General features: G+C 49.5%; 1 protein-coding gene across 6 annotated transcripts in view; it reads left to right on the forward strand.

Annotated features, from left to right (window-relative positions):
* RYR1 (ryanodine receptor 1) overlaps positions 1–23,007 on the forward strand; it is a 125,227-nt gene that overhangs the window by 47,197 nt on the left and 55,023 nt on the right. For all 6 annotated transcript variants that reach the window (XR_014796923.1, XM_084905623.1, XM_084905625.1 and 3 more), the window contains 29 exons: positions 1,024–1,297; positions 1,816–1,930; positions 2,016–2,148; positions 2,545–2,639; positions 3,865–4,000; positions 4,219–4,405; positions 4,495–4,603; positions 4,951–5,071; positions 5,160–5,329; positions 6,967–7,187; positions 7,285–7,375; positions 8,516–8,656; positions 9,040–9,203; positions 9,320–9,398; positions 9,612–9,701; positions 10,130–10,270; positions 10,583–10,657; positions 10,759–10,834; positions 11,408–11,531; positions 11,898–12,013; positions 13,230–13,297; positions 13,389–13,510; positions 13,978–14,027; positions 14,441–14,501; positions 14,593–14,831; positions 16,712–16,793; positions 17,338–17,468; positions 17,704–18,036; positions 18,843–19,083. Coding sequence is in view for 5 of the 6 variants with exons in the window: in XM_084905623.1 (XP_084761749.1) it covers positions 1,024–1,297; positions 1,816–1,930; positions 2,016–2,148; positions 2,545–2,639; positions 3,865–4,000; positions 4,219–4,405; positions 4,495–4,603; positions 4,951–5,071; positions 5,160–5,329; positions 6,967–7,187; positions 7,285–7,375; positions 8,516–8,656; positions 9,040–9,203; positions 9,320–9,398; positions 9,612–9,701; positions 10,130–10,270; positions 10,583–10,657; positions 10,759–10,834; positions 11,408–11,531; positions 11,898–12,013; positions 13,230–13,297; positions 13,389–13,510; positions 13,978–14,027; positions 14,441–14,501; positions 14,593–14,831; positions 16,712–16,793; positions 17,338–17,468; positions 17,704–18,036; positions 18,843–19,083 (3,985 nt within the window). In the remaining variant the exon portion in view is untranslated. The remainder of the gene's footprint in view (positions 1–1,023; positions 1,298–1,815; positions 1,931–2,015; positions 2,149–2,544; positions 2,640–3,864; positions 4,001–4,218; positions 4,406–4,494; positions 4,604–4,950; positions 5,072–5,159; positions 5,330–6,966; positions 7,188–7,284; positions 7,376–8,515; positions 8,657–9,039; positions 9,204–9,319; positions 9,399–9,611; positions 9,702–10,129; positions 10,271–10,582; positions 10,658–10,758; positions 10,835–11,407; positions 11,532–11,897; positions 12,014–13,229; positions 13,298–13,388; positions 13,511–13,977; positions 14,028–14,440; positions 14,502–14,592; positions 14,832–16,711; positions 16,794–17,337; positions 17,469–17,703; positions 18,037–18,842; positions 19,084–23,007) is intronic.

Here is a 23,007-nt window from a genome sequence, read left to right on the forward strand (position 1 = left end):
AAGGCTGATTATGCAAACTATGTATTAACCCCATCTCACTAAGACAGAATCATTGATGTTTTATAGGGTTTATTCTACAACATTTAGGTAGCTATTATTGACCAACGCTGGGCCAGGCAATGTTGGCAGGGCTGGGGAATATATTAGAGGGAAGAGTCAAAGTTCCCACCCTCAAGGAGTTTAGAATATTATGACAAATACATGTATATGCCATAATGTCAGGTAGCCATGGGTGTTAAGAAGAAGAATAAAGTTGAGTGAAAGAAGAGAGAAGGACTAAGATGGAGGGGTTGAATTGGGAGAATGAGATATGCAAAGGTCTGGGGAAGATTAATTGGTACAGAGAGAACAGCCAGTGCAAAGGGCCTGAGGCAGACATGCTTGGTATGTTTAGAGGCCAAATGTGGCTTGTGCAAAATGAGTAGGGGGAGGGGGCAGGGGATGAGGTCAGAAGTGATGGGCCAGAGTGTGGAAGGAAGGTAAGATGAACACATCACAGGTCATGAATTGACACCATCATTTAATGCCAGGGCCTGGAGGTTTCTTTTAACACAGGAGACATCCGTCTTCTCCCCCAGAAATCCTGGGAAGAAATTCCCAGGGAAAATAAAGGAGTTGTTTTGGCATTATTTTCAAATGATACTGAAATGTTCCCAGTTTATCTTTGTACCTATTGACTCTCATGATGACAAGTTGGCAATATTTTTATAGAACACACAGAATTGAGGCTTGGGCTCTCAGAGGTACATAGTGAAAAGCTCAGAATAGTGCTCTGGTGTTCTCTAGCGATTTCATTTTTTTTTTTTTCCTTTTGAAATTTGTAGGAGGTCTCTTCACTAGGGTGAAGAGAACAGAGAGAGTCTTAGGGCAATAGAAAAAAATCTGCCAGAATCCAGGCACTCCTGCCTCATGGGACAGGCAGCTAGTAACTGAGAAGCTGTGAGAAGGAGGGGCCCCTTTTACATTGTTTGGGCTCAAAGCCCTGGTCAGGCAATGTGTACTGACCCTGTGTCTTCTTCCCAGAGTCGCTGCAGGAGCTGGTGTCTCACACAATGGTGCGTTGGGCCCAAGAGGACTTCGTGCAGAGCCCCGAGCTGGTCAGGGCCATGTTCAGCCTCCTGCACCGTCAATACGATGGACTCGGGGAGCTGCTGCGTGCCCTGCCCCGGGCATACACCATCTCGCCATCCTCCATGGTGGATACCATGAGCCTGCTGGAGTGCCTTGGCCAGATCCGCTCGCTGCTCATTGTGCAGATGGGTCCCCAGGAAGAGAACCTCATGATCCAGAGCATCGGGTGAGGCACTGCCACCTCCTTGACTTTGCAAGTCCCAGGGGAAGGGAGGGGAGCTTGTCCCCTGGGTCACAACTTCCTCCACCTCTGCCCTATCCTCAGGGTGATGCATTCTTCTGGCAACTAGCCCATCTCCCTAGATAACGTCCACCTACCCCTAAGATAACAGCTCCTACTCACCTGTGACTGACTCTTGGCACAATGTCCACCCTGATGGAGCTTCAGTTTCCTCATCTCAAGTGGGGAAGAGGCATGCCCACCTTGTAGAGTCCCTGTGCAGCTTTAGTGAGCTCTTGCTTGTAACAGTAGCAATAATAATAATGGTAATATTGAGTACTCAGTGTCAAGTGTCTCATTCACTCACTCAGCAAATATTTATTGAGCACCTACTGTGTGGAGGCCATTTCTAGGCATTTGTGGATACAATGGGCAACGTGACAAAGGTCTCCTCCCTAGGGTAAAGAGAGTCTGGGGGCTCTCCCTGGACTTGGGCCCCACCTAAGAGCTACATTTGTCCACAGAAACATCATGAACAACAAAGTTTTCTACCAACACCCGAATCTGATGAGGGCATTGGGCATGCATGAAACAGTGATGGAGGTCATGGTGAATGTCCTTGGGGGTGGCGAATCCAAGGTAAGTGTCCTGCATTGGCTGGGGAGCTCAGGATAGGGACCACGGGAGGCAGGCACTAACCACTGGCCCACCCTGCCCACCCCAGGAGATCCGCTTCCCCAAGATGGTGACAAGTTGCTGCCGCTTCCTCTGTTACTTCTGCCGCATTAGCAGGCAGAACCAGCGCTCCATGTTTGACCACCTGAGCTACCTGCTGGAGAACAGTGGCATTGGCCTGGGTGAGAACCCCCGGGCTCGGTGATGCCTCCCAGAGCCCACTCCTGGCAGTCCATCCAGGCCCCCCTCACTCTCCAATGGCTCACTCATTCATTCAGTAAACACTGACTCTCAACTGCCCTTGGTCTGACCCTGTGATGAGCAGTGCTGGGGACACCCAGACGGCCCTGGGCCTGGCCTTCATGGGGCTCATAGTGCATCAGGGCAGACAAACCCATCCCGGACAGCAACAGCCCAGAGTGGTCAGACCTTGGATGGGGAAGCACAGGACAGAAGAGGCACCCAACCTAGGCTGGAAAGGGTTGGTCAAAGAGGCCTTCTCCGAGGAGGTAGGATAGGCAGGAGACAGGTGGCTAAGCACCTCCAAAACACATTCTCACAACCTCTTGCCCCCACAGGCATGCAGGGCTCCACACCCCTGGACGTGGCAGCTGCCTCTGTCATTGACAACAATGAGCTGGCCTTGGCGTTGCAGGAGCAGGATTTGGAGAAGGTGTGGAGGGAGGAGGCCTGGACCCTGGGGGCACCTGCTGATTCAGGACCCATTATGAGGGGCTTGGATGGTACAGGATCAAATCAAAAGGGGAATAATTTTCAAGAAAAGAACAGGACCCCAGTCACTCATTTGTGGAACTGAGGGCAAATCCATGCTCCACCCTTCCCAGCTGTGTGGCCTTGGCACATTTCTTGGCCCTCCGTGCCCCTGCCTCTGTGGATAGCACTGAAGGGCTCTGAGTTCAGAAACTTAGACCTAACTCTCCCCACCCCTTTGCTGCGTGGCCTTGGACAAATGCCCTAAATTCTCCAAACCTCTGTCTCCTCATCTGCAGAATGAATATAATTAAAACATGTTAAAGAGCTGATCAGAGGACTGAGTTAACCTGTGAAAGCATTTTCAAAACAGTAAATACTCAATAACAGTTATCCACTATTATATTATTTAACAAATGTTTATTGAGCACCTACTATGTGCAGGGCAGTAGGGGTATGACAGTGATTGAGACAGAAATCCTCGTCTTTGTTCTAGTTGGGAGGATGGATAATAAACAAGATGAATAAGTGAAAGACACAGTATATTAGCTAGTGATAAGTGTTGAAGAGAGAAAAAGTAAGCAAGAGAGAAAAATATCAAGTGTCAGAGGGTGTCCAAGTTTAAACAAGAGTGATCAGAGAAAGCCTCCCTGAGACAGTGACATTCAGGTAAAACTCTGAAGCAGGTGAGGAGCCATGTAGAATCTGGGGAAAGAGCATTCCAGGCAGGAGAATAGCCAGTGCAAAGGTCACGAGGCAGTAGTGAACCTCATGACTTTGAAGAGCAGTGTGGTGGTTGGAGCAGGAGTGAGGGGTGAGTGGTGGGAGGTGAGGGCAGGAGGTGGCCAGTGACTCCAGGGTCTTGTGGGCCACAATGAGGGTTCTGGCTTTTACCATGTGTAATGCACTACCAGAGCATTCTGAGCAGGAGAGTGACATGACCTGGTTCAGGTGTTTACAGGGTCCTTCTGACTGAGTGTAGGGGACAGACTTGGGGGTAGCAGGGAGTCCTGGGTGGAAGCCCCACTGATGGCAGGTGGGAATTCAGGGCAGAGGATGAGAGTTACTGTTTGCAGAGGGTTCCAGAGATAATGGGAGTGCAGAACACCAGGGATTGCAGGGCCATGAGCCTTGGGGAGGACGTTAGTGTGGGTCTGGCCTCTGGCTGAGCCCTCCTCTGCCCCCAGGTGGTGTCCTACCTGGCTGGCTGTGGCCTCCAGAGTTGCCCCATGCTCCTGGCCAAAGGGTACCCAGACATCGGCTGGAACCCCTGCGGCGGTGAGCGCTACCTGGACTTCCTGCGTTTTGCTGTCTTTGTCAATGGTGAGGCAGGTGGTGGTGGAGGTGGTGGTGGTGGTGGTGGTGGTGGAGACTGGGGTCACTGGCCAAATCTCCCTCAGGTGTGGCTCACATCTTGAGCTATAGGCCTGGCACGGGCAGGAAGGAGGGTCTGGGCATGAACTCTTGAGGTGCAGGGTCTAAGACTACCCGGGGAGGGAACCTGGGCTCACAAGGCCTCCTGCCCCCACCCGAGCCACCAGGTGAGAGTGTGGAGGAGAACGCCAATGTGGTGGTGCGGCTGCTCATCCGCAAGCCCGAGTGCTTTGGGCCAGCCCTACGGGGCGAGGGTGGCTCGGGACTGCTGGCTGCCATCGAAGAGGCCATCCGCATCTCTGAGGACCCTGCGCGGGATGGCCCGGGTGTCCGCAGGGACCGAAGGCGTGAGCAGTGAGTTTCCCGCCCCCTCCTCAACAGAACAACCTGCCCTCCTGTGCCCCTTGCTGCCCCCCCCCAACGCCACCTTCCTTCTCCTGCAGCTTTGGGGAGGAGCCCCCTGAGGAAAACCGGGTGCACCTGGGACATGCCATCATGTCCTTCTACGCTGCCTTGATTGATCTTCTTGGACGCTGTGCACCAGAGATGCATGTGAGAACCAAAGACCAAGGGGTGTGCATGGCCTTAAACCTCTTCATTCAGGTGCTCAACATTGGTCCTGAGTTAGGCAATGCTGGGGGGACACCGGTGACCAAGATGGCCCCAGATCTCACTCTCCCAGAGCTCCCTGTCCAGTGGGTGAGACCAGGTAGTGAGAACATGGGGTAGTCAAGGCTGAAGTGGAGACACACAGGCTGGGGTCAGGGCTGTGTCTCCCTGACCCCTGAGTTATCCCCATGAAAAGAATTTCTGCTCCAGTGCATCTGGAAGGGATAGAGTAGAGTAATGGCCAAATGGGTCATGGGCTTCCCAATGATATGCTCCCCTCCCCCCTCCAGCTAATCCAAGCCGGCAAGGGTGAGGCCCTGCGGATCCGTGCCATCCTGCGCTCCCTTGTGCCCCTGGATGACCTCGTGGGCATCATCAGCCTCCCACTGCAGATGCCCACCCTGGGCAAAGGTGTGAGGGGGCGGGACTCAGCAAGGGAGTAGTGCTGGGGAGGGTGGGTCTGAAGGGCATCTCTCACCCCCTGTGTCCTTGTCCACAGATGGGGCTCTGCTACAGCCAAAGATGTCTGCATCCTTTGTGCCAGACCACAAGGCATCCATGGTGCTCTTCCTGGACCGTGTGTACGGCATCGAGAACCAGGACTTCTTGCTGCATGTGCTGGATGTGGGGTTCTTGCCCGACATGAGGGCAGCTGCCTCACTGGACACGGTGAGCAGCCTGGCCAACCTCCCTACTTCCAGGGTAGGAATAGTGTGTTCTGAAATTGTGTAGCTATCCTGCCCTTCCCTCCCCCCAAAATCAAGATAGAAGACAAAAACCAAGAAAAACTGAATTCTGGGGAAGGGACAGGGTGGAAATCTCCAACGCCTCAGGCTATAAGAAATAATCATTCTCAGAGATGGTTCAGCACCACGGTGACTCAAAGACCTGTGTCCAACAACAGTATTAATAACAGGTGACAAGGTCAAGTACAATGAGAACTGAGAACTGACCACTGGTTTGGCCAATTGGAGGTTACTGGTGTCCTTGATAGTTTGAACAAGTTGATGGGGCAAAAGCCTTACAAGAGAGAGTTTAAGCAGCCTGGGAGGTGAGGTATGGGGGACAATGGGTATTGACAGTCTTTACACAAGTTGGTAACAAGGCAGAGAAATGGCGATGTGCTGGAGGGGTGAGCTTGAACAAAGAAAGGCTCTTCTTAAGATGGGAGAAATAACTCTTAGTCGTTAATTGGGAAGAGGAACACAGGAGCTTGAATCTATAATCATCAGCTTGTCAGAAATACTGGAGCAAAAGAACAAGTTAACTGACACCACCAGGAAGCGACCAGCCAAAGCCAAAATATAGGAAATTCCACTGGACCATTGACCCGGTTACTTCAGCAAATAAACAGCTTTAAAAGGGTGGGGAGGAAAGAGACCGCTGCAGATGGAAAGACCTGACCTGTCAGCTAAACACATATGCTGACCTTCCTGAGGCCTGATCCAAACAATCTCAGCTAAATGCAAAGCAACTTTTGAGACAATTGGAGTAAGCTGATCATGAATATGGAGACATTAGAGGCCTGGTGCATGAAAATTGTGCACTTAGAGGGTCCTTCAACACAGCCTATGCCCTCTCACAGTCCAGAACCCCTTGGGGGATGTCCACCTGCTGACTTAGGCCTGGTCCCTGGGGGATTGGGCATAAGCTGGGAATCAGATATCCCTCTGGCAGCCCGGCAGCCCTGCAGGGAGCAGGCCTAAGCAGTTAGTTGGGCATCCTTAGCGGTGCAGAGGAGGCAAGAGAGGCTCCTGCCACCACCACTGCACTCAAGCTTTCAGCTGGATGAGTGGAGCTTCCCCCGTGGGAGCACAATGACCACCAGGGGGCAGCTCCTGCATTGAGCGTCTGCCCTCTGGTCCGTGGGGGTCATAGTGACCAGTAGTTCCACCATGAGGGTCAATTTACATTCTACCCTTTTTTATATATAAGGAAAATTGTTAATTCTGTGAGATGTGATAATGGCAGCATAGAAGGTTAAATAGAACTTCTTGTCTGAATGGAGATACATATTTAAGTATTTTGGAATAAAATGGTGTAGGCTAGGTGTTGCATGAAAATATCACAGGACAAAAGGTGGGATTAGAGGAAATAAACATGCCGAAGGTGAAAACTGCAGAACAGTGTAGTCTGGCTAATGAGGATTCAGTAATTGGCTTCTGCACTTCTGTAAGAGAGTAGAGACGGAGGAGCAGGTTTGGAGGAAAGACCAGAAGCCTGGGTCATTTGCTCGGAGTTGTCCAGCCGAGTGCCAGGGCAGCCCCAGGAGCACCGAGGACTGAAGTCCCCTCCCTGCGCCCCAGGCCACGTTCAGCACTACCGAGATGGCACTGGCGCTGAACAGATACTTGTGCCTGGCCGTGCTGCCGCTCATCACCAAGTGTGCGCCGCTCTTCGCGGGAACCGAGCACCGCGCCATCATGGTGGACTCCATGCTGCACACCGTGTACCGCCTCTCCCGCGGCCGCTCCCTCACCAAAGCGCAGCGCGACGTCATCGAGGACTGCCTCATGGCGCTCTGCAAGTAGGCGCCCGGGGCGGGCGGGGCGCGGTGGGGCGGGGCAGGGCGGGCGGGGGCGGGCTTCCAGGTGAGAGCCCACCGCCCGCTGAATGTCCTCCAGGTACATCCGCCCGTCCATGCTGCAGCACCTGCTGCGGCGCCTGGTGTTCGACGTGCCCATTCTTAATGAGTTCGCCAAGATGCCGCTCAAGGTGAGGGCAGACGCTTTTTAGCTCGCTCACTCTCATGCCCCGCCCACCGCTTGCTCTGCACTGGACTCTGAGGCTCATTTGTATTAGCACCCCCCAGGCCAGTTAAACTGCAAACATGAAGCCATTCTTTAGCATTTTCATTTGCATAAGGGGTTCTCAGAATATTCACTTTGTGTCATTGGTGCCTCTAACGCTCTCTAATTAAAGTTTAATTTCCCTAATATTGAGCCAACCCGCACATAAATTAACATATATTTGCATGGGGCACACCACTTTTCCTAATTAGCATGCTTATTCTTATGCCCAGACCATCAGGCTTCTATTATTCAAATGAGTACATTTATTTTAACAAGCAGTTCCACAGCTATTTTGAATCTTTGCACACTGTCTTTCCTATTATTTTCTATTTCCATGCTAGTTTTTTTAAAATATTTTTTTTATTGATTTCGAAGAGTAAGGAAGAGGGTGAGAGAGATAGAAACATCAATGATGAGAGAGAATCATTGATCGGCTGCCTCCTGTATACCCCACATTGGGAATTGAGCCTACAACCTGGGCATGTAACCTGCCCGGGAATCAAAACATGACTTCCTGGTTCATAGGTCGATGCTCAACCACTGAGCCATGCGGCCAGCATCCATGCTAGTTTTTATAAGGAGATACCTCCATCTCAGATATCTTGACTATTTTGCATAATATATCTAAATTAGCCCCTATTTTAAATTTGCATATTAAATGTGGAGGCTCTCTTCCCAATTACCATACAAATTACATTTTTATGGGGTGCTGCTAATGTTTCTATTCCACATGATAGTTTACATAAGAGCAAACCACTGCATCCATATGTCCATTTACTTATAATGCTCCTCATGGATTATCTGTGTAAAACAATACCAGACAAATCCAGCTCTACTTTAATGCCCATCCTGACTCAAAATTAGGATGTTAAGCTTTTGTATAATAAACTGTCCAGGACCACTCCCCAATAAGCATACCATTCCCCTCATTAGCACAATTTATATAACCCACACCTCCTTCAGTAAGTAAAAGCACTGGCAGCCCTGGGCCTCCCAAGACTTCATTTGCCTGCCAACTGCTTCTGCCCCCTCATTTGCTTGCCTCTTCCTTGCTCCCATCCAGCTCCTTACCAACCACTATGAGCGCTGTTGGAAGTACTACTGCCTGCCCACAGGCTGGGCCAACTTTGGCATCACTTCAGAGGAAGAGCTGCACCTCACAAGGAAACTCTTCTGGGGCATCTTTGATTCACTGGCACACAAGGTCTGGGCACCTGGGGACCCTGAACAGAACCTGTTTGGAGGGGGTGGGGTCCAAACTTGAGATTCAGGATGAAATCTCCAAATGTAGGGATCAGGGAGGAAGGTTCTTTGGATCCAAGAGAATCCATGAGTGAGACCTCTGGCTTGGATGTCATGGAAGATGGGATGGACCTCTTATTTGGGGGCTTGGAGAAGGTTACATAGGATGGCTCGAGGGTCCAGATGGGACTGAGGCTTGGGTTTTAGGAAGAGGGACCGTAATTCATGTTTGTGGGCCCAGGAAGGAGGGTTACTGATGGCAGGGATAAGTTTGAGGTTCTTGGGTTCCAGGAACTGCAGGCTCAGCCAGGCCTGCAGTGACACCCCTGTCTTTGGCATCCCTAGAAGTATGACCAAGAGCTGTACCGCATAGCTATGCCTTGTCTGTGTGCCATCGCAGGGGCCCTGCCCCCTGACTACGTGGACGCCTCATACTCGTCCAAGGCTGAGAAAAAGGCCACGGTGGATGCTGAAGGCAACTTTGATCCTCGACCTGTGGAGACCCTCAAGTGAGGCCTAGTGGAAGGAGAGGGTGGGGCCTGGGGCAAAGAGAAGTGGGATGTGACTGTCAGAGACGCGAGGAAGGGCCAGCCCCAACATCTGCTGACCCTGTCCCCTCTAATAGTGTGATCATCCCAGAGAAGCTGGACTCCTTCATTAACAAGTTCGCAGAGTACACACATGAGAAGTGGGCCTTCGACAAGGTTGGTGTCAGGGTCCTCCCTTCCCAGGAACTCCTACCCCTGCCTCAAAACACCAGCTTTTCTGAAACCCATAACCCTTCCTGAGACCCACAATCTCCTCTGAAGCCCTCAGTCCCTCTAGGGTTTCCTCTCTGTGTCCCCCAAGCTGCTGTCAACCCCTCATCTTACCCCTATCCTCAGCTGTAACACTGCCTCCACCCTTTTCACCTCCAGATCCAGAATAACTGGTCCTATGGGGAGAACGTAGATGAGGAGCTGAAGACCCACCCCATGCTGAGGCCATATAAGACCTTTTCAGAGAAGGTGACCAAGCCTTGGGGCCCAATGTCGGGGGTTCAAAATGAAACCTCTAAGTTTGGAGGTTCAGGGAGGAGTGAGTCTGCTTGGATCTAGCTGGATCCCTCTCCATGGAGTGTGCCTTTTCTCGAATGTGGCTGCCTCCCCTAAACCTTAGTATTCCTTCTGGAAGAATTGAAGAGACTGGTTTTGATTCCACCCTTAATTTCTCTGAGTCTCCTGGGCAAGATGGGACAATGCGAGTGTGTTTGGAAAGCTCTGTTACAGAGCAGGGAAGAGACCTAGGTTCAAATTCAACTGGACCACTTCCTAGCCACTTGCTGGGGGCTTTCCCCTTCTTGGGACACTGGAAGCTATGGAAGCTAAGCCACGCCTTTTACCTCCACTTCCCTCTCACCCATTCCACCAACTCCGTTTTCTCCTGTCAACCCCAGGACAAAGAGATTTATCGCTGGCCCATCAAGGAGTCCTTGAAGGCCATGATTGCCTGGGAATGGACCATAGAGAAAGCGAGGGAAGGTGAAGAGGAGAAGACGGAGAAGAAAAAAACAAGAAAGATCTCCCAAAGTGCCCAGGTGGAGGCTGAACCGGGATGGAGGGCCGGGCATTGAGGGGGTGGTGAGTGGCTAGAATAAGAGTCAGGGCCAGGAGAGGGTGGGGCCAGGCCGGAGATGGAGTAGGGGGAAGGAGGAAGGCCTGCAATGAGGTGCAGGAGAAGATCCAGAAAAGGAGACAGCAAAGTAGAAAGGAGGGGGTAGCTTAGAGGCAGGGCCTTAAAGAGAGAATGCAGAGCACGGGTGTAGGGCCAGATGAGGGGGAGTAGTTTGGGTCGGGGCATGGGCTTCTGCTAACCCACCAAGCCCCCCATTTCTCCCTTGTCCTCCCAGACCTATGATCCGAGAGAAGGGTACAACCCCCAACCACCCGACCTCAGCGGAGTTACTCTGTCCCGGGAGCTGCAGGTGAGACCCCTCGTCTTTTCTTTTGGGGTGTGGAGGTGTCTGTTTGGGTGGGGGAGGACATCCTCTGAATCTGGGCCTTGACTCTCTGCATCCACACCCAGGCTATGGCAGAACAGCTGGCAGAAAATTACCACAACACGTGGGGGCGGAAGAAGAAGCAGGAGCTGGAGGCCAAGGGTGAGGGGACGCATCGGCCTCTGCACAGATCCTCCTTCTCCACAGTCCCCTGGTCATAGGCTCTGGGTCGTAAGGGCCTGTGTTAGAGCTGTGTGACTTTCATCTCCCACAATTGCTTTAATCCCCTGAACCTTGTTTCTGTGTTTGTACAGTGGAGATAATAGCATTTACTATCTTAGGGTTGTGGTGAGGATGTGAAGAACATCCAAAGCAATGATTTGGTTATTTTTATCTCTGTCTTTATTACTATCCTATATAATAAAAGCCTAATATGCAAATCGACCAAACTACCGGTCACTATGATGTGAACTGACCACCAAGGGGCAGAGGCTCAATGCAAGAGCTGCCCCCAGCCTGCAGGCCCCAGGCCAAGCAAGGCAGATGCCAGCGGGGCCACTCAATTGCCCCACCAATCAGCCCTGATAACTGGCCAGACCTAAGGACCCTTCCCGTGCATGGATTTCGAACATCTGGCCTCTAGTAATTACACAAGCTTTCAACTGCAGGAACCACTTCAATGAGAGTGGCCTGGGTCCTTCCCAGCCCCCTGATTTCTGGTCTTTGCCATGCCAGGTGGAGGGACCCACCCTCTGCTGGTCCCCTACGACACTCTCACTGCCAAGGAGAAGGCACGAGATAGAGAGAAGGCCCAGGAGCTGCTGAAGTTCCTGCAGATGAATGGCTATGCAGTCACCAGGTAGGTGGGCTGGGAGCCAGACCTGAGAACAGTGGGGAAGTGAGGCAGACCCCACAGGGCAGCAGCAGCTGGGAAAACAGGCCGGTGTAGGGGAAACAGGCAAAGAAGGGAGGAGGCTAAGAGGGCGGGGTCTGGAGAGCAGAGGCGGCACCTGAGAGGGATAGAAGCTAAGAATGTGGGGCCTGACAAATGGAGTGGAGCCAGAAGGGGGTGTTAAGAGGGTGGAACTTTGGATCAGAAGCGGCTCTAATTCCGGGGAGGAGCTGGAAACTCCAGGGATCTGGGGGAGCAGAGTCGGAGCTGGAGAAGGATAGAAACAGGGCATTCTGGGTCTAAGCTGATTCTTTTCTCTACCCATCCACGCAGAGGCCTTAAGGACATGGAGCTGGATACATCTTCCATTGAGAAACGGTTCGCCTTTGGCTTCCTGCAGCAGTTGCTCCGCTGGATGGACATTTCCCAGGAGTTTATCGCCCACCTGGGTGCGGAGAAGTCCGTCCCCGCTGCCCGCCCTACCTGGGAGCCAGGGCACGCATGTCTCCTTCCTCCCTCATATAATTACTGCGCCAGACAGTGTTCTAGGTGTTGAGACTAAACAGTGAGCAAGACAGACAAAGATGCCTGTCCTGGATTCAGACAATTAATGTCACAAATAACTAACGCACTTCGTGTGTTAGAAGGTGCTTGATATTATGGGGTTAAGATTGCAACAGAGCCAGTTAAGGTGTGTGCAATGGGAATAGTCCCGAAGACCTTGAAGGAACTGGGGAGGGGGCCGTGTGGACATCTGCGGAGAGTATTCCAGGCAGGGGAACAGCCAGTGCGAAGACTCTGGGAGGTCCCTGCTATGAATATTAGGCCTGTTTGGCTGCAGCAGAGTGACTGAGGGGGAGAGTGAGAGGAAACGGAGTCAGAGACGTGCCAGGGGTAGCTCATGGAGTGATTCTTAAATGTATGTAGAGCTCACATTTATTTCAGAGTTTAATATTGGAAGTGTTTGGGTCTTTATTTAGAAGTTTGGTGAGAAATATGCCATAGAACTTAACTCTTGTTTATGTCAATTAGCCTGTGGTCAAATCGGTGTCCTTATTATGCATTGTTTTGCCTAAAGTTGCCATTTCCAAGAACCTAAGGAGGACATTAAGTGAGAACGTACTGTACACAGGCCTCCAAGGTGGGAGGAGATGTTACAAGGATGTTTCTCACAGTGCCAAGAAATAGCAAGTCTCTAATAATTAGGATTGGCATTATTATTATTTTAATAGTATTAATTATCATTGTCACCATTATTATTACATTTGAAATTGATTTCCATTTTAAAAATAACAATATTGATCTCTTGTTTCATTTATTTCAAATTTACTCAGTGTAAGTATTGGGGATAGGAGAGGAGGGGGATGTTAGTTTATTTCAAATTTACTCAATGCCAGGTATTGACGTGCAAGAAGAAAAGGGTTTGTGATAGGAGAGGAGGGGGGTGTTCCAGGGCCCTGCCCATTATCAGCCTCAAAGAAGGGTTTGATCAAGGAGTTAGGGCAGCAGAGGAAAGGTAGGAGAGAGTTTTATTTTAGAGCCAACAAGGTGACTTCATGTGAAGAATTTATCTCCCATTCTCTCCTAACTCTGCCCCATCAGAACACCCTGAGTTCGATAGCCTTGAATCTACCATGACCCCTTTTTGGCCCTCTCCCCTTCCAGAGGCTGTGGTCAGCAGTGGACGAGTAGAAAAGTCCCCGCACGAACAGGAAATTAAGTTCTTTGCCAAGGTGAGAGGTGGGCTCAGAAGCTGGAGGAGGCTGGAAACTCTCTCCACCCTTCACTCAGTCACACTCATCTCTTCCCCACCTCACTCTTCAGATCCTGCTCCCTTTGATCAACCAGTACTTCACCAACCACTGCCTGTATTTCTTGTCCACACCGGCCAAAGTGCTGGGCAGTGGTGGCCATGCCTCCAATAAGGAGAAGGAAATGATCACCAGGTGGGCTGCCCTCTGACCTCTGACCCAGCCCCATGACCTCACAGCATTGTAATCCTGGACCTTATACTCCTACCTTGGACCTTAGGGGCTCTGTCCTGGGGGCCAGGCACTGACTACCTCTACCTGCAGAGGCAATAAAAGGGCAGAGTGATCGACTGTCCTGTGGTGCCCTGAGGTGTTTTCCAGGATGTGGGACTTTCAGGCAAATTGGGATGAATTTGTTGTCCTGTCAGAAAAGCTGACCAGTATCCCCACTCCGCCCCAACATGCCCGTTATTGCCAGTTCCTTTCAAGCTTACTCATCTCTGCCCCTCCTGTCTTCTTCTTTTCCTCCCCCATCATTCTATCTCCCATGACTCTTCTGTCCCTCTCTCCCTATGCCTGCCTCCTCTAACTGTGTCATCACTGCCCCTGTCCCTCGGAGCCTTTGCACGCTGTTTCCCCTGTCCTTCTTTCTCTATCATTAGCCTCTTCTGCAAGCTTGCTGCTCTTGTTCGTCACCGAGTCTCTCTCTTTGGTAAGTAACTTTGCTCCCTAAGCCCTTCTTCTTAATATTCCCTCTCTTCCCCTCATTACCAATCCCACCCTGAAGAAGTATGGCCCAGGTTCATGCCTTAATTTGAGCAACCTTTACTGTTTTCTTCCCCTGGACCCTGCATGGACTAGGTAGACCTGGGGGCAGTCACGGGGACAGTCCTGGGCCCTGCCCTCATGGAGCTCACAGGCCAGGATCGGGAAAACAGGCTCATCACCAGAGAGTGAAGGCCTGAGGGGTCAAGACCTGGATGGGAGAGGGTCAGGGCCCAGATGAGGAAGAACAGCAGCCTATGGGAGTCTGAGTAGGGGTGCAGAGAGATCACTTGGGGTGGATGTAGATGGATGTACTGTACTGTAGCCCTTCCTTCATCTAAGCTCGTCTTCATTCCTCAGGGACGGATGCCCCAGCTGTTGTCAACTGTCTTCACATCCTGGCACGCTCCCTGGATGCCAGGTAGGGCTACAGGTCATGATGCCCGTTCCTAGATTCCCTGAAATCTAAACTCTCATACTCTAGAACGGGGGTGCCCCCACTTCCCTCCTAGGACGGTGATGAAGTCAGGCCCCGAGATCGTGAAGGCTGGCCTCCGCTCCTTCTTTGAGAGTGCCTCAGAGGACATCGAGAAGATGGTAGAGAACCTGAGGCTAGGCAAGGTGTCACAGGCGCGCACACAGGTGAAGGGTGTGGGCCAGAACCTCACCTACACCACCGTGGCCCTGCTGCCTGTCCTCACCACCCTCTTCCAGCACATCGCCCAGCACCAGTTTGGAGATGATGTCATCCGTAAGGACTCCTGACCCTAAGGGTGGGGGGAGGGAAGCAATTCAGCCAACATCACCCTTCCCTGTGTGCCCAATAGAAAGATCAGGTGTTTAAATGTGTATTTATTGAGTGGATTTATTGCCATAAGCAAAGTGTGCATTCAGTAAATTAGTAGGAAACAGAATGAGTTAATTAGGATGTCTTCAGCTGCTCTATCAAAAGAGCCTACATGGCATAGCTTAAGTAAAATGGAATTAAATTTTTGTCCTGTGTAACAGTCTATTGTAAGTGGACCATAATGTCAGGCTCCCAGGTTCCCTTCATTTTGTTGCTCTGCTATCTCAGAAATATTGTCTTTATCCACATGGTCCAAGATAGCACACCATCACATTCTTATTCTAGCCAGTAGGGGAGGAGTAAAGGCAAAGAGGAGGCACCTCAATTATTTTAAAGGAACAACCTACAAGTGTTCTGCATCACTCCTGCTTACATCAGTCCCATGGGCCAGAACTTAGCATGTGGCCCATGTTTCTGCAAAGGAAGCTGGGAAAGTAGCCCTTTTTCTCAGAGGTCAAGTGTACAGCTAAATATTGGAGGTCTAGGAAGAAGAGAGGTACAGAAAGTAGGTAAGAGCAGGAGCTGGGAGTCAATTAGCAGTGTCTGCCATGTTTATTCTATCAAGGTGCTCGATCCCCAGCAGGAGAGAGCCAACCAATCAATGCTGATGTTTCTCTCTCATCAGTGTTTCTAGCTCCCTCTCCATTCCTGTATCTCTAAAATCAATAAAACATTTTTTAAAAACCCCAGTAAGAAAAGTAGCACTTGGATGGGGATTTCCATTTTACTTGGAAATTTTAATAATATACAGGAAAGTCACAGAGGAGAATTGTGAAGAACTTGACCCATTTGCTTTACCTTTCACTTTATGAGTGGAAGGATCTAAAGACTTTCCTGAGCTTTTGAATTTGAGTTGCAAACATAGTGACATCCTACCCCTGAACATTCAGCTTGTATCTCCTAAGCAAGAACCTTCTCTTATGTAACCACATATCAGAGTCACCCCTAAACTGACTATCTCTAAGTTTCCCTATTGCCCTCAAAATGCCTTTGATTTTTTTTTTTAATTCAGAATCCAGTGATGTTTCTCTCATGGCTTTTCTTGTAGTCTCTTTTCAATCTAGGACAGTCCCCTGCCCTCTTTTTGCCTTGTGACATTTGTGAACTAGATGAGATTCTTTTTTTCTTTTTTAAAGAAATTTTTATTTTATTTTTTAAAATATATTTTATTGATTTTTCACAGAGAGAAAGGGAGATAGAGAGATAGAAATGTCAATGAGAGAGAAACATCGACCAGCTGCCTCTTGCACACACACCCCCCCCACACACACACTGTGGATGTGCCCGCAACCCAGGTACATGCCCTTGACCGGAATCGAACCTGGGACCTTTGAGTCCGCAGACCGATGCTCTACCACTGAGCCAGACCGGCTTCGGCTAGATGAGATTCTTAACCCAACCTTCCAAAGAGGATGTTTGGCTAACCTAAAATCTAGCCAGGATTGCATGTGTGTTTGCATTTTTCTGGAGAGTATCCATCACTACCATCAAAGAGATCCATGAGTCCTTTCCTACTGAGTGCCTCCTGTGTGCCTTGTTTTAATTGCTTTCCAAGTATTAACTGGTTTTATCCTCACAATAACCCCAATGAGGAAGATACTATAATATGCTCATTTTACTGATTGGAAAACAGGTCAAGAGAGTGGTATTTGCTCAAGTCACAAAACTAGTAAATGGCAGGCAGCTCTCCAGCCTCTGCTCTTACCCTGCATTTGGATACAAGGGAGGGGGTTGGGATACTGGTGCGGTGGGCACACTCTCCACCCTTGTTCTCTCTCTCTCAGTGGATGACGTCCAGGTCTCATGCTACCGAACACTGTGCAGCATCTACTCTCTGGGAACAACCAGGAACTCTTATGTGGAAAAGTAAGGAGAAACAATCATAGTTTGGGGCTGGAATGAGCACTGGGAGGGGAGGGCCCAAGAGAAAATGGGAGTGAGTGAAAAGCAAGGGAAAACAACAGCGGCACTTTGTGGCAGATGCAGTTCCCCAAGGTGACCACATGAGGGCACTCAGGTGAAGGTTAGCTAAGGAAGTGGAGACCTCCACGCTGCGGATGGAATAGGGTGCTGGGGATGACCAGGCTTTTGCTGGCCCAAATGCCAGGTTGTTCTTCCCTGAGGAACAGGCTTTCCCTGACAAGGGGCGTGCAGAAACGAGGGAGCACACAGAGGCCATAGCACACTGGGGGCACTGGGAGGGCTCTAGCAGTGCTCATGTGGGCTCTCCTGAGCCAAGATCACAGGTGGGACAAGAGGGCATTCAGGAAGCCTGAGAAAAAGGTCATATGTGCCCGCTGGTGAGCAGCACTCTGTTCCAAAGGGTTCTGGGGAGGGACTCCTGTGGAGGCTGGGGCTGGGATCCAGATCCAGGCGGAGGACATGGGAGTTAAGGAGCACCCTCTTTCAGGCTACGGCCAGCCCTTGGGGAGTGCCTGGCCCGTCTGGCAGCAGCCATGCCTGTGGCGTTTCTGGAACCTCAGCTGAATGAGTATAATGCCTACTCAGTGTACACCACCAAGTCTCCTCGGGAGCGGGCCAGTAAGTTGTGTGGGGCTAGGGCAACAGACAGGGTTCCAGTCCACACGGCCCAGAGCAGAGCCCACTTTGGGAGCAGTGTGGCCCAATCTGGGCTCTGAGGGGCTGAGCATTCCCAAGCTTGGGTGTGCTCCAGATTGGGGAATCCCAGGGTTTATGGGAGACCCTAGAATGTCATGTGGACACTGAGATCTGAGGGTGATGGGTTGGCATACCCTGATCCCTCCCTGCACCCCAGTCTTGGGGCTCCCCAACAGCGTGGAGGAGATGTGCCCTGACATTCCAGTGCTGGAGCGGCTCATGGCAGACATCGGGGGGCTGGCCGAGTCGGGGGCCCGCTACACAGAGATGCCACATGTCATTGAGATCACACTGCCCATGCTGTGCAGCTACCTGCCCCGCTGGTGGGAGCGCGGACCTGAGGTGCCCCCACCCGCCCTGCCCGCTGGGGTCCTCCCACCCTGCACAGCTGTCACCTCTGACCACCTCAACTCCCTGTTGGGGAATATCCTTCGAATCATCGTCAATAACCTGGGCATTGACGAAGCCTCATGGATGAAACGGCTTGCTGGTGGGTCTGGGGACACTAAGCTATGGAGGGTTGGGGCCAGGGTCTTGGGGCTGGAGCCTCTTGATCTAACAGTCTTGGAAGTTGAGAGGAGTCAAAGTCTAGGTTTTCTCAGGATTGAAAGTCAAGGGTCATCACAAGGGGTGAGAGGCTCAGGGCTGGAAGGATGAGTCCAGGGAGTCCTCCAGGCTGGATTCTGAATTTTTGGAACCTTAAAGTAGGTTAGATCAGGATTTAGGAACAGGGTCAGAGCCTGAGTTCCTTATGCAAATAGAGGATGAGGTTCCTGATGAGGGTTATAGGTAAGAGATCAAGACATTAGTCCTTAAAGGGTTGAGACTCCTGGTTTACAAGTTCTCTGTCAAAAATTGGTTTAAACTAGAGGTTGGGGCTGGAATTGGAGGCCAGGATTAGAGGCCAAAGGCTGGGGTAAGGAGCCATAGTCAGAAATAATGTAGTGAGAAAGAGTCTGGGTAGGAACCAGTCAGAGGTTAAAGACAGGTGAGAGGTTACAGTCTAGGCTAGGGTAAGATATCAGTTGTGATCACAGGTCAGGCACACGTGTTAGGCTGGGATCACAGGATCAGGTTATGGGTTATGGTACGGAGGATTCAGGGACTATTCAGGGTCACTAAGTCATGACCCAAGGTCAGAAGTGGGATAGAGATAGCTGCTGGAATCAGAAGCCAGGGTCAGGCTCAATGATAGCTGCTGGGTCAGAGGAGTCATGGGATGGGAACAGAGGTCGGAGGTCAGATGCTGGAGTTAGATGCTGGCCAGCAATGAGTGTCGCCCCTTTGCTCCTGCAGTGTTTGCCCAGCCCATTGTGAGCCGGGCCCGGCCGGAGCTCCTGCACTCACACTTTATCCCAACCATTGGGCGGCTGCGCAAGCGGGCAGGGAAGGTGGTGGCTGAGGAGGAGCAGCTGCGCCTGGAGGCCAAGGCAGAAGCCGAGGAGGGTGAGCTCCTGGTGCGGGACGAGTTCTCTGTGCTCTGCCGGGACCTGTATGCCCTCTATCCACTGCTCATCCGCTACGTGGACAACAACAGGTCAGCATGTCTCCCTTGTTCCCCTACATACCTCAGCCCGACCTCTGGCTTTCCTAATCCCTTCTGACCCTTCACCTTCTGACTTGCTATAAACTTCTTGCAATTCTCACCCAGCCTTCTGACTCCAACCCCATTGTTTCTGGCTGAACAAAATCCCTTCCACTGGATTTACTCCCTTCCTGCCCCTTTGCACTCATGAATCTGAGCCCTGCACGGTTGCAATGTCAGCTATAAGGAGCCCTGCTTTTCTCTCCAGCACTTGGCCTCCAGGCTTGGGTAGACGAGATGTCTGATATTTGTGCAGCAAAGCCCAATCATTAGGCCCTTCTCTGTCATTGGGAGAAGAAAGATAGTCCAGATGTGACCCGTCTCATTCCCCAGAAACATGGATCTTTACTAAAAGGGCAAGTGCAGCTTGCTAATGTCTCTAAATTCAGAAACTGTTTAAAAAATTATTAACTCCACGTGCAGCCTAATTCAAGGATAGTAAATGAGTTTCAACTCCAGTTCCATCCTTGTTGGAAAAGCTTGTCCTGGGAGCAGAAAAGGAAGTGGTGGTATGCATGCTGGATGCATTCTTGCACATCCACCTTTGTGCTCACCAGTGGGTAGTGCTGTAGGGTAAATTCCTAGGAGTGGGAGAGCTGGGTCAAAGAGTTTGAACAAGTAAATTGTGGTATATTCACACAGTGGAATATTACACAATAATTCAAATGAACAAAGTCACAACACACTGCATGGATAAACCTCACAAACATCAGGTTAAGTAAAAGCCAGTAAAATAAAATAAAAAAGAGTACATATCATATCATCTATTTATGTAAAGTTCAAGAACAGACAAAAATAATTCATGGTCTGTAAGTCAAGATAAGCGTCATTTTTTTCAAGAGGAAGGAAGTGGGAGTGGCTGGGAGGGACATAAGGGAAATTCTAGGGACTGAAAATGTTCTATTTCTTGAGTTGGGTGGTGGTTACACAAGTGTGTTCACTTTGTGATAATTTATCAAGTTGACATTTATATGCGTGTCAAATTTCTTTTTTTCACTGTAGAAAAAATTTATTTGCCTCATTAAAAATCTCAATAGTGCATTTAACTATAAATTCAATCTTCTCATTCAAGGAGTTGCAAACAAAGTTTAAATAGAAACTTTCGATTGCTTTAGGTTTACATTTTATTTTTTTAAAATAATCTTTATTGTTCAGATTATTACAATTGTTCCTCTTTTCCCCCCCATAGCTCCCCTCCACCCAGTTCCCACCTCACCCTCTGCCCTTACCCCCCTACTGTCCTCATCCATAGGCATACGATTTTTCTCCAGTCTCTTCCTGCATCCCACTCCCCTTTCCCCCCAAGAATTGTCAGTTCATTCCCTTTCTATGCCCCTGATTCTATTATATTCACCAGTTTATTCTGTTTATCAGATTTTTTATTCACTTGATTTTTAGATTCACTTGTTGATAGATATGTATTTCTTGTTCATAATTTTTATCTTTACCTTTTTCTTCTTCCTCTTCTTAAAGAATACCTTTCAGCATTTCTTATAATACTGGTTTGGCGGTGATGAAATCCTTTAGCTTTTTCTTATCTGACATTCAATTCTGAATGAGAACTTTGCTGGGTAGAGTAATCTTGGTTATAGGTTCTTGCTATTCATCACTTTGAATATTTCTTGCCACTCCCATCTGGCCTGCAGAGTTTCTGTTGAGAAATCATCTGACAATCATAGGGGTGCTCCCTTGTAGGTAACTCTTTTTCTTTTGCTGCTTTTAATATTCTCTCTTTGTCTTTTGCTCTTGGCATTTTTATTATGATGTGTCTTGGTGTGGTCCTCTTTGGATTCCTTTTGTTTGGGGTTCTCTGCACTTCCTGGACTTGTAAGTCTTTCTTTCACCAGGTAGCGGGTCTTCTGTCATTATTTCTTCAAATAGGTTTTCAGTATCTTGTACTCTCTCTTCTTCTGGCATCCCCATAATTTGGATGTTGGTACACTTGAAGTTGTCCCAGAGGCTCCTTACACTATCTTCAACTTTTTAAATTCTTTTTTCTTTTTGCTTTTCTGGTTGAGTGTTTTTTGCTTCTTTGTATTTAAAATTTTTTACTTGATTCTTGCAATCCTCTAGTCTGCTGTTGAATCTCTGTATATTATTTTTTATTTCAGTCAGTGTATGCTTAATTTCTAGTTGGTCTTTTTTTATGTCCTCGAGGGTCTCACTAAATTTATCAGCCTTTTCTAGGAAATTCTTTTTTCTTTTTCTTTTTTTTAATATATTTTATTGATTTTACACAGAGAGGAATTGAGAGGGACAGAGAGTTAGAAACATCGATGAGAGAGAAACATCAACCAGCTGCCTCTTACACACCCCCCACTGGGGATGTGCCCGCAACCAAGGTACATGCCCTTGACCGGAATCGAACCCGGGACCTTTCAGTCCACAGGCCGACGCTCTATCCACTGAGCCAAACCGGTCTTTTCTAGGAAATTCTTAAAAAATCTTATGACCATGGTTTTGAACTCTATATCCAGTTGTTTGATTTCCTCTATTTCTTTCATTTGTGACCTGTTTCTTTGTCTCCACATTTTGGCTGCTTCCCTGAGTTGATAGAGTGGCCTTGTGTGCTAGGTGTCCTGTAGGGCTCAGTGGCTTAGCCTCCCTGTTACCTGAGGTGGATACTCTTGGGTGCACCCCTTTGTGGGCTGTGTGCACAGTCTTGTTTGTATTGTAGTTAAGCCTTAATTGTTGTTGATATCTCTGGGAGGAATTGACCTCCAGACCAATTGGCTGTGAGGATTAGATGTATCTATGATGGGAGAACTTCTGTGCTGGAGACATCCTTATGAGGCAAGACTTCAGTGGGTGCTCACTGAGTCTGCCCCCTGAGTGTGTCCCTTATGGATCGGAGGAGTTGTAATCTAGTTGTAATCTACTCTGACCTCTGGGTACACTGGCTCTTGGATCTCCAAGGAGGTCTGAGGCCACCCAGCAGGAGCTATAGAGAGATCTGCAGATTCCTCTTCTTTGTTTGGATTTTGGAGGTGCCCAGATGAGGCCCAGCTATGAAGCAATGCAAGCTGCTGTGGGGCCTTGGGCCTTCTTTTGGATGTTCTGGGTCTTTTTGACTCAGTTAGGTAAGTTTAGATTTCAAAGGACCAGGCCATTCATATGCAAAAGCCTCTGCACACAACTTGGATATGGCAGACTCTCAGGGCGGAGCAAACAGCAATGGCTTTCCATCAGCCCTGCCCTAAGAAGCCACTAGGTCTCAGTGTCCCTCAGTAATCACTGCTAGTACCTCTGAGAGAAAGCCACCATCGTGTTCCGCCCCCTGCCAGACAGACCAGTTTCTCCCTGTATAAGTCTGGGTCCCCAGAATCTTGCCAGGAATTGGAGTTCAGAGCAGTCAGGAGCTTGAGTCTCCATTTGGGTTGAAAAAGCCAGCCACATACTCAGTTGCCAACCCTCTCCTCCCTCACACCTCCATACCTCTGCACTTTACTTCTGCAGCTCCTCTGAGCCTCAGATTGCTTTTCTCTTCCCCTCTAGTTGTAGAATTTCCACTTAGCCAGCTTTCCTGTGGTTCTGGATGATGTCCATTTTATCTTTTAGTTGTAGTTTTAAAGTTGTTGTGTGAGACAGCAATTTCAGGTGTTTACCTATGCCACCATCTTGGTTTCTCTCTCTAGTTTACATTTTACAAACTCTTAGATTTACTGAGGAAACATTTAAAAAGCCAGATTTTTAAAACCTTGAAGCATAAATTTATAATTAATGGATCTATTATTCTGCTCCCAGTGCCGGCTCTGCAAGAGAGAACACTTCCAACCTATAGCTAAAGCATGAAATAAAATAGTTGCAAACTAAATCCTGCGTCAGCTACTGAAAGAGCTGAAATAATTTAGGATGGGAAAGTTACGTGTCATTACC

Source organism: Pipistrellus hanaki (genome assembly GCF_964339955.1).
Source record: "Pipistrellus hanaki genome assembly, chromosome: 15".
Taxonomy (NCBI): domain Eukaryota; kingdom Metazoa; phylum Chordata; class Mammalia; order Chiroptera; family Vespertilionidae; genus Pipistrellus; species Pipistrellus hanaki.